The sequence below is a fragment of the Austrofundulus limnaeus genome, unplaced genomic scaffold (genome assembly GCF_001266775.1).
Source record: "Austrofundulus limnaeus strain Quisiro unplaced genomic scaffold, Austrofundulus_limnaeus-1.0 Scaffold13, whole genome shotgun sequence".
NCBI lineage: Eukaryota > Metazoa > Chordata > Actinopteri > Cyprinodontiformes > Rivulidae > Austrofundulus > Austrofundulus limnaeus.
The window spans coordinates 1,801,783-1,813,045 of NW_013952415.1; the positions used below are offsets into that span (position 1 = coordinate 1,801,783).

The window sequence follows — 11,263 nt, forward strand, 5'->3', positions numbered from 1 at the left end:
GTGTAAGCTACTGAGCTAACGCCACATATACTGTATATTAGTAAAATATATTAATATGACAGTAATTCCAGGCTAATTTACTAAACATCACGTTTGATCATTTTAAGGCCATATATTATACAAAACATTATAAATAACTTTGAGTGACTAATACAAAATATAACTTTATTGTTACACATTATAGCTTTTTAGCCTAGACTATTAGGGTTCCAGTTTAGATTAACAGTCATCTTCATCCCCAGAATGCATTGTGTTAGCAACAAAATGGCGATTTGCTTAAGTAAAAATGTAATAAACATATACGATTTTAAAGTAACTGATTGTTTTCACACAAACAACAACAAAACGGATCCTAATCCATACATACAAACGAGTGGGAATAACAAAAGATCAAAACACGTCAGATAATTTATCTTCAGGTGTTGACTCATTGATTTAGGTGCTTCTTACCTTCTTGTTCAAATATTTGTTTTTCTAACAGCTGCAATTCGTTTTTATTGTGGTTAAAAAGATGCAACGCCATGTTGCCACATCCGTACTGTGCAGACTTTGGTTCCTAAAAAAACAACATGGCCTCCTCTAAAACGAGGAAAGAAGGCGGGGCCTCTCGATCCAGGTTTATAATATACTGTCAGATATTTTAACCATCTGGTTGTTGAAATGAGGTCAGGTAAAAAAAAATAGAAGTAGTCCTCAAACTTTAACGTTCCAGCTTCACAGCATGACACTACCACCTCCGTGCTCAACAGTTAGGATGACGTTTATGTTATGAATGAATCTGAAGAAGTGGATAAATGTGTGTCTAATTCTACGAATTTTAACTTTTACGTTTTGGATTTTTAAATTTTTATTTATTTTTTACTGATTTCTTGTTTCTCCTCAGATCCAGAGTGGATAAAGAAGATCCTTCAGGCTCCCTGCGTTCTCTGCGACTTCCCGATGATCTAAAATAACTTTTTTTTTTCTCTGCGCCTCTCAGAGCTCCACAATCTCTGACAGARTCCTCTTTATTTACACCTAACTGTTATATATATTGTATATACTGTATCTCTGTATTTTATATTAGCTTTATAAAGTCTAAATAAATAAAAAATAATAAGCTTTGATTGTTTCTCGGTGCCCTTATTTAGCTTTAAAGGAATGTTTTTAGCTCGGGTTTCTTCCTCCCTGAAATTAATTCCCTCTCAGTTTGCACAGAAACAAAGTTTATCATTATTAAATTTATTATTAACAGTTGGACTCCGTCGTTTTTCCTCACGTCGACTATATTTTAAAACCTTTGGTGTCTATTATTATTACTGCAAGTAGAACTTTGCTGAGAGTCCTATTGTAGTGTTTTTCTTTCCCCTTTTTATTTTGAGCGCAACAAATAATACAGTGTGAATTATACATACGCTGGAAAAAAAAACCAACATACCTACTTTAATTGGCACCGTAAAACAATTTCCAAGCTCTGTGAGGAGGAGGAGGAGGGTGGCGGCGCTCAGTCATTCCCTCAGATGAGGACTTCCGCTAATGTAAACGCAGAAGAGACGAAGCGGCGAGGCAGATGAAATGAGCAAGAGGCAGGAAGAAACGAAAAGTGTGCTTAAAAACTCGCTGTTCCCACCCCCCCGAAACAAACTCCCCAYGGGAGCAGCTTCTAATGAGATTCAGCAGTAATGAGGGACCGAACACGGAGCCAGATGTGATTCTAATTCTAATCAAGGAGGGGAGGCTGGAGAGCATATTGTTAAATACGATTAACCCTTTTTTCCTGTTCGGAGGGAACAAGGGCTTCAGGGACGGGGTTACGGGCTCGGCGGCCTCCCTCGGCCCCGCCGTCCTCGTGTTTTGCGTGGAGGTCGACGACCGGTGATCAAACAACCAGAGACCTTGGCCCGGTGGCTCCTGGCTTGAACGGAGAGACCGTCTCTGCTCTGAAACACAGAGGAGACTGTTTCTGTTTACTGTGAAAATCCACACAAAAGTTTCTATCCTCTCGTCACAAATCAAAAAACTTGAATAGTTAATTTTTTCAGAGTGGAAGTTGGGCAAAATCGTATTTTGTGCAACTAATTGCCAGAGAAATTGTCAGCAGGTAATATTTCACGTTGCARTTAGTGACTTCTAAAAGTCACTGTGTAGCAGAACTAGTGCTAATAAGGAGCTAATGTTTATGCTAATGCAAAGATAACACTAAAAATTACGGAACTAACACTAATGCTAATGCAGAGATAATGCTAATGCAGAGATAATGCTAATGCAGAGATAAAATTAACATGGAGCTAACGCTAATAATGCAGAAATAACATCTGGAACTAATGCTAATGTGGCGATAAAACTAACRTGGACGCTAACATTAGCACAGAGCTAGCACTAATGCTAATGTGAAGCTAGCGTTAATGCAGAATAACACTAATGCTAATATGGAGATAGAGCTAACACTAATGATGCACTAATGCTAATGTGAAGCCAGCATTAATGTTGAGCTAATGTGGAGAGATAACATGAAGCTAACGTTAACGCAGAACTAATCCTAACGTTAATACGAAGTTAACACAAATGTTAATGCAGAGATAACACAAACATGGAACTAATGTTACCACTGAGCTAACTCTAATGCTAATACGGAACTAACATGTTAGCATTTGAGCATTGGCTGAAAGCTAATGTTGCGTTCCAGGTGTATCGAAACTCGAAATTCTGAAGTCAGTTCCGAGTTAGAAGCGTTTCAGTTTCAAATGTYGGAAGAAGCGTTTCTATTTTTCTCTGCAACAATAACACAATAATACGAGGCACTTCGAGTGTACAAATAGTGTTAAAACATATTTTAATAATCACTATAAACGTCTGACTTAATGTAAAATAAAAGAACTGCTAAAAAAACGTAAAGTAAAGAGTTGCACGCGGCAGCCATGTTGAAATGATGACGTAACGCATGCTCGAGGCTGCTCGGGTATGGTCTGGTTTCACAGACTTCTCGACTCAAAACTACGACTTCAGGGGCGTTCCAGTAGAAAAATATAACTCGTAAGCTCAAAACTACGACCTCCGAGGAAAACTTGAGCGCACCATAAGAGAAGCTTTAGCCGACAGCTAAAAGCATTTGCTCAGAGTTAAAAGAAGCATTAGCTCCTAGCAAAATGAAAAAGTTGAAGAGATGTCGATGTGTTTCTGTTTGGGGGRAAATTGTAAATGAAGTTAAATAATTTGAAACATGTATGTTTTAACATTTTAAAATGTGACTGAATTAACTAAATAAATAGTAGGCAAAATGAAAATTTCCAAGAACAAGCAGGAAACACAAGTTTTCACAAACCACACAGAAATAAAACTGCAGGAGAACGGGGATCTTAAAAACTTATTTCAAAACCGTTCAGAAATATCTCAGTAAAAATATCCTAAAATAATCTTAATTTTATTCTTCGCAGATGTAGAAGTTAGGATGAACAAAGCGGGGTTATTTTCCTATCAGCCTCAGTTTCACGGCTCGGTTAGTTGAAAACCCTGAAAGCGTGGTCGTTAGCTCGTGGTTGTTAGCTCGTGGTCGTTAGCTCGTAGTCGTTAGCTTGTGGTCGTTAGCTCGTGGTCGTTAGCTCGTGGTCGTTAGCTCGTGGTCAGTAGCTCGTGGTCAGTAGCTCGTGGTCGTTAGCTCGTGGTCAGTAGCTCGTGGTCAGTAGCTCGTGGTCGTTAGCTCGTGGTCGGTAGCTCGTGGTCGGTAGCTTGTGGTTGGTAGCTCGTGGTCGGTAGCTCGTGGTTGGTAGCTTGTGGTCGGTAGCTCGTGGTCGTTAGCTCGTGGTTGGTAGCTTGTGGTTGGTAGCTCGTGGTCGTTAGCTCGTGGTCGTTAGCTCGTGGTCGGTAGCTCGTGGTCGGTAGCTCGTGGTCATTAGCTCGTGGTCGGTAGCTTGTGGTCGGTAGCTCGTGGTCGTTAGCTCGTGGTTGGTAGCTCGTGGTCGTTAGCTCGTGGTCGGTAGCTCGTGGTCGGTAGCTCGTGGTCGGTAGCTCGTGGTCGGTAGCTCGTGGTCGGGCCCGGCTGTGTTCCGGCGCCTCGTTCGGCTGCTGGATTCCGCTCGCTGTGTTGTTTGTCAACTGGAGGCAGCTCCTCGAGGTTGTAACGTTGCCGTCTCAGACCGGCGCCGTTCGAGGGGTTACCCGTGTTTGGTTGATCCTCCTCCCGCTTTAATATAATGATCCGTCAAACTGGTAATTACCTGCTTCCCCTCCCTTCTTCTTCTCCCTCTGTCTTTGCTCTCAAGACTTCAAACAGGAGGAGTTTTCTCTTTGCATACAATATTTATATCCTTTATGTCAGTGGCTGGAAGACATAAAACATTCATGGCATCTTTTCACACCTTAATTTCATCTGATATTCCTTTTTGTTTTGTTTAGACTGGATTTTGAACGTGACGATGTGTCCCGTTGTATTCTCCGGAGGGGATCAGTTCGTTTTGTTGCTTCGGAATATTTCAATTTAGCACATGCTCCGACAAGTGACGACCAATTTTCAGGGCTTTTTTTTATTTTCTAAACCTCTCCTGTTGTGTTACTCACAGTAACTCTGACATTTTGTTGGTCTTATTTACGTCTTTTATTTTGTCGATTTTTATACCGTCGACACAACAGGTTGGTTTGGATGTTTTAACCCTGAAGTTTCTCAGGTCCAGGAGAGAAACCCAGAGGTGCTCCTGGACCAGAGAGGATATGACCCGTCACATCGAAACGAGGATTAAATCCAAAATTGGGATGTGGAGAAACAGGCAGAAATAGGGTTTTGATTTAAATTTGCAAAAACTGCATTTTGTCAAAATATAATGAATTCATGCCTTATCAATGAATCATTTGAATGAACTGTCGGAAATACAAACATAAAAAAAAATTTTGAAGTATTTTTTGAGCAGTAACAACAAAAAATCTTTCAGGAAAAACACCTTAAAATTTTGAATTTCTTTACAGCTGGGAAATCTTAAAATATAAATACTATTTGAGGTTTCCTCTTTATGTTGACATCAAAAATTACTCAATAAATTTACATGAAATTAGAATTCAGACCAAACAGTCATGTATTATAGTAACCAACAAGACAAATTAAGTCATATCTCTGGATAAGTTTATGATATCAGAACGATCCAGGTGTCAAAATGTAGCTTTTAACGCAGGAATCTGAAAATGTAATTAGGTATTTTTGACCAAATTTTGATATGATTGGTCACATATATATATAATCCCTCCAGCGAGTTCTGGGTCTGCATCCTAATCAGATGAACCTTCTTAAAACTTATAAATAGAGCCTCTAGATTTAAGTCTTCATCGTGTTTTGGAAGCCTTTTAGAGATCCATGCACGCAGAAACATCTGTTTTATTTTCTGTCGAACTTTAGATGGAAGTAGGACGTTGTGGATGATTACAAAACTCCGACAAATCTTCTATTTTCCTCCCAAGTTTGCCCGTTATCTGCAGTCGGCTGTAAAGTTTGAGGGGCAGGAAATACGCCTTAATCACGTCGAAACAGAAACAGAGTTTCGTCTGACTCCCCCCCACCCCCGCCGCCGCCAGCCCCCCTCCTCACACTTCACTCCCCCACGAGGCCTCGCTCCTCTGTTTCTAACGTCGTCTAAATTGAGCTGCATCCTCCCCGAAACTTGTCAGCGCTAATGAAGTCGTACGCGAGGTCGCTTTCAGCTCTTTTCACCGCTGATGKGGTGAACATGGCTGTCAAAACCACCCCCACCCCCCCAAACCCCGGTCCACACCCCTCCACTCGACTCCGCTCCCTGGAGGGGAGGCAGGCGGTGACCCGAGACCAGCCCAGAGGTCCTGTTGAAGAGGGGGTGTCCATCATTAGAGTGGCGATTTGTTCCTGCCTTTGAGGGCGCTGGAGTGGAACTGATGCCGAGCAGGAGAACGGGCGCGCAGAGGGCGGCCCACTTTTTACTGCTACATTAATTAGGCTCGTTCTCAACATGCCCCCACCCACCCACAACCTCAGTCGGACCCTCTGGTTCTGCTGTAATTAAGTGAAAAGAGGAGGTGCAGGCTGGTTAACCCCTTCTGATGTTTTGTATCTCAGAGGTTGGAGGTCAAACAGGAAACTCTTTGAGCTGCATCTTCAAAATTGCGGGAGATTTTCAAGAAAACGGACCAAGTTTCTGTTCCGGTCTTCTYGGAAGTTATTTGGAAACTCAAAATTGTCCCTTTATGTGTCTCGTTTTGTCTCTGCACGGCACTGGGATGGACTCACCACCAGCTCTTCAGGATCCCGTGGGCAAAGAAAATAAATGAACTGATGGATGTAGGAAGTGATACAGCTAGCTGCTGCTATTTGCATTTGCAAATGACCACAAAGTTCCAYGTCAATGACTGTTCTGCACAAAAAAAAAATCTTTGTGAACTTATTTTCRTGTCGGAATTAAACAATTTTGCCAAACAGGTCATCCAAAAGGCTACCTACGTCAGGTAAGAYACTTAATGCTCATAATCGTTCCATGAGGTCTGAATCATTCCTGAACTTTTATAATAGATCATGTACAACAAATTAATTAAATTCAATTGATCCCAAAGGGAAATTAGATTGAATGGAAATTATGAATATTTGAAATTAGAATGGAAATTACTCATAATTAGAATAAAAAAGGCTTGTTTTATCTCTTTTTATGTCAATTTTATTATGAATATTTGAATAAAAAAATGTTTTTTTGTGTTTCAGTGACACATGAATGTACGCAGTTGCTCCGGTCTCCAGGATGAAAACAGTCACATCCATAAATGATGAACAGGTGAACGTTTGTTCGGACCAAGGAAGAGGTTGGGTCACTCTCACCTGGTGAAAAGGGCGACTGACACAAAACAAAGCTTGCACAGAAAAACTATCTGACTGCAGCCATAAAGCGCGATAGTGTTTACAAAATACCCTCCAGTCTGACACCTCGATTCAAAAAGCTTCAGCATTGCAAAAAAAAGAAAGAAACGTTTTGTTGTCGTGTAAACTGTGTCAAACTGAAGGCCTGTGGGTCAAATGTGGCCCACGAGAGCTTCAAAAATGTATTGATGTGATAAAATTAGCTGATCAGGTCCAATACCCAGACCAAAACTGAGGGCAAAACCAGACTAAAATCAAAAGACAAACCTTTAGATGTTTTTTTTTTAGCACATATGAGTGAAATTTCTGTTTAAATTTTATTTTAATAACTAATTCAACACATTTTTTAAGTATTTTGCACATATTTAGTTTAAAGGTTTGATTTAAAATGAAAGGTAACACATGACAGAGATAAAACATTAYTTTAAACTAAAAAGGCATTTGTTTTTTGTGGTACAACAAAACTATTTTATTGCAGAGCAATATTTACCTAATCTTAAAAAAAATCACTTGTTTATAACTCAAATACAAAAAGTCAAAGAAAATATCTTCATATTTAAGAAACTTGACATAATACATGATTTTACACATTTTGTCACATAAATGGCATACTTTCTTCAGAACTTAGCTCAGCTAAAGTGAAACAGGAAGTGACATCAAAGGGGAACTTTACGAAAGGAAACTCCCTGGTTCTTTTTATTATTGTAACARTATTATTTTAACTCTGACTCTTCTTAATATTTCTGATAGTGACTCAAAATAATCTACAGAAACATCAGATTCTTCTCTACAGTCTGTGTTGTCAGCTGTTGTAGCAATCCCCTTTGACATCACTTCCTGTTCGTTCACATGCAGATATCTCAATAACCRTTCATTGCAGCGGCGTGAAATTCTTTTTGCGTTATGTCATCAATGTTGTCTTTCCAAAAAAACGCGTTCATGTTTGTTATGAAAATTTTATGTCACGGGTACTTTAAAAAGCCAGCACTAACCATGAACTACATCTCCCATAATGCACGTTGATTAATTTAACTGCAAAATGACAGAACTCCACCACTAAGTTGCAAATTATCTCCATTTCGGCTACTTTTGCTGCAGCCCAGTTTGTACTGGGAAGTGGAAATTCCCCACTTACAAGTCGTAAATTTTAACAGAAATGCCCCTCCAGTAGGAATTCCCTGTTGTAAAATGGGAGATTTAAAGATGGCCRCTACTCACAACAAATCAACAGTGAGTAAAACTCTCTTATTTTTACTTTTAATGATATTTCTTATTTATTTCACATTTRGTCAGTTGTACGCGTAGTGCTTTTCAGTGTTTATAAAATGRCGCTGTTCCTATGCAGGAAATACCAGGTAGAGCTCAGTTTTTGTTTAGTGGTGCTCAGGAACGCGACGTTTCCTGTCTAGTCGACGTTAACTGTGTTTCTTTGCTGCCTTCGTTCAAACCTTTTGGTTTTCTCCTTTAGGATGACGGAGGGAAGCGGAAAAGTTAAATCCTCGCCAGCTTCAGCAGGAGCTCCAACCCGTTCAGCTGAACGGGGCCTCCGAGACGTCACGCCACTTTCCGTAAACGCAGCCGGTGACGGGTGTCTGTCTCCATCAGAGTCTGGCTCAGTCAAGTGACAAGACAAAAAAAAAGAAGAAGAAGAAGAAGAAGAAACGGTGACAAGTCAGGTTCCAGCCAAGACAGATTGCCTTCAGGTGGCAACCCTCACCGAGAAAGTGGAGCGCTTAACTTTTCTTTTGATGGCTGAAGGGCTCTCGGCTCCGTTTTTTTCTTTTTATAAGACGAGCTCATTCGAGAATTGTCTTTAATACCCCCGTCTCTCAGAGATCAGAGGGTGTCACATTCTCACACCTCATATTCCGCAGCATCCATCACACGGCAAGGTGAAATCCCCTTAAAAGTTACGCAATATAATCGCAGGTTTTGGATGACACTTACCCGCCGAGGGCAGGAAGGCTATTATTGCCTTTTACAAAAGGGATTTCATCATGCGGGGATTCTTCCTCTCCTGCGATTGCAGCCGATGATGGAAATCACAAATGAACTTGAGTCTTCTGCTGAAAAAAAAAAAAAACTCCACCTCGGAGCCGAGGCGTACAAGATTTTCATCACGGTTACAGCCGGGGACGCCGTCGGAGCGGTTGATCTAGATAATTTTCCGTCTCGGTGGGAGTGAGGACTTATTTCTGGGGGGTGGGGGGCCCTGGTTATGCAGAATTCGTAATGAGTTATTTATTTTTATTTAAGAAAAAAAAAAAGGGGGGGAAGAGTACCGGTAATGTGTGGAACCATTAGAATGAATATTTATGTCGCCTCGTTATGAAATATTCATCAAGTTTTTTTTAAAAGAAAAGCAAAAGGAGAATAGGGGACAGCAAGAGTGTGTTTACTTGTGTTTGTTTGTAAAAGTGGGGGCGGCGGGGCCTTCGTCACCTTTTGGTGCAGCAGTGCTGACACCCCCTCCTCCTCCTCCTCCTCCTCCTGGATTGAATATCTGACATCTCTTAACAAAAGCAGCATCGCCGTCATCTCTCCTCCTCTGCCTGAGGTGATCCGACTCCCTCCGTTCATCCGATCTCCACCTTTCATTCCTGCACTTCCCCTTCATTCCATCCGCCCAAATTAAGAAATTAATGAGGGATAGGTTCTTTACCAACTGCCCTCCGCGATGTTTACCACTGATGAAATTATAATGCGGGGGCCCTGCTGTATTATTTATGAGCCAATTAGGGGAAGTGTTACTTGATTTGATGGGGAGCCGACACACGGAGTACATTTAACTAATGGAGACCAAGAGAGTAAAGGGAGAGAGAGGGACGGTTCTGTTCGGTGCTCTCGGATTACGTGGCTAATTGCCCTGCTTTATCTGTCTGTCACGGATAGCCATGCATATTTTAGCGTTCCCAAAGACTTTGATTGTTTGCACTCGTGTTGGGGCTGTAACAAGTGGAGCAGAGGCCAGAGTGGAGTGTAGTTAAAAACTGGCAGCAGAGGGAGGAGGTGGGCGACGACGACGTGGAGGAGGAGGAGGAGGGAGGAACTCGGGCGCCGCTCTGACAGGTGGAGGAAGAGTTTTGACAAGGACCAAAAAAAAAAAAAAGAAAGAAAAGGAAGAGGGTGGATGGAATAATGTGGAAAATATTTGAGATGATTTGTTTTTTGTGGACTAAATAATTAATTTCATCCTATTTGTTGTTTCAGCGACAGTTTGATGAAGTTTAAATTAAATCAAATGTTTAAGATGTCTCTCTCCTTCCCACGTCACGTGYCAAACTAGAGGTCTGMSGGCCAAATGTGGCCCACTACAGTCTTATTCGTGGCCCACAAGAGCTGTCTAAAAACGGGTGTCAAACTTGTTTGTAATTAACTTCGACGTTTCCTGTTTAATTTTGACTAAACGTCAYGTTTCTGAGCGCCGCTAACAAACAGTAACTGAGCTCTACCTGGTATTTCCTACAYRGAAMCAGTGTTTTAACAACTCTTATGGWGCGTTCCACTTACATCGTATTCTGGAACTGGGAACTGGTAGTGACGTAATTTACCAACAAACCATATGAAATCGCATTCCAGTTAGCYGACAGGTGATTGTATCGCTAACCTAGCTRCAACACTGCTACTATATAAACAATGACAAAAAGAGAGCTCTGCTACGTACGTCATGTTAATAAACACTTATTTTATGTACATTATGCACAGAAAACACACTACTTGTGTGAGTGATTAAACAAAACATTGAGAACAATAATTAACAGTAAAAGTTACTAAGTTAACTTGCTAAAGCTGCGAGTAGCCGCCATCTTGAAATCGAAACTGGGGGTAGTTGCAGTCGCTCCCACTATACAAATAGGAATTAACACTAGAGTTCCAGTTTAAATTTACAAATGGGAGCAAGGAAATTCCCACTTCCCAGTGCTACTGGACCGCACCATTATAAACACTGAAAAGTACTACATGTACGACAAACTGAATAATACAGTAATTCAAATAAAAGTAAAAATAAGAGTTTTATTCACTGATGAGTCTGAACTCTCCCACTTTCCCACAGGGAATTCCCATTGTGCCCGTTTAAATATACTACTCGCAAGTGGAAAATTCCCACTTCCCAGTACAACTGGGCTGCAGAAAAAGTAGCCAAAACGGACATTTTACATGATGATTTTTGCAGGCTGACTGCTACTTTTGAACTTTTAAAATATTCAACCAGCATTATGGGAAATGTAGTTTATRGTAAATGTGGGCTTTAAAGTGCCTGTGACATCAATCTTTTATAATAAATATGAGTGTATTTTTGGAAAGATCACATTGATAATGTATTGTAAAAAAAGATTTCACGCCACTGAGAGGAACAGTTGTTGAGATAGTCACATGTGAAGACACAGGAAGTGATGTCAAAGGGGAATGTTTGAATGTAAACAG

General features: G+C 40.7%; 1 protein-coding gene across 1 annotated transcript in view; it reads left to right on the plus strand.

Annotated features, from left to right (window-relative positions):
* Positions 1 to 1,101, plus strand: part of gtf3c4 (general transcription factor IIIC, polypeptide 4) — a gene marked incomplete in the record, with an annotated part of 13,260 nt that extends 12,159 nt beyond the window's left edge. Inside the window, 1 exon segment of the mRNA XM_014002438.1 lies at positions 884 to 1,101. Within this exon segment, the coding sequence (XP_013857892.1) occupies positions 884 to 948 (65 nt within the window).
* Between the last annotated feature and the right edge of the window lie 10,162 nt (positions 1,102 to 11,263).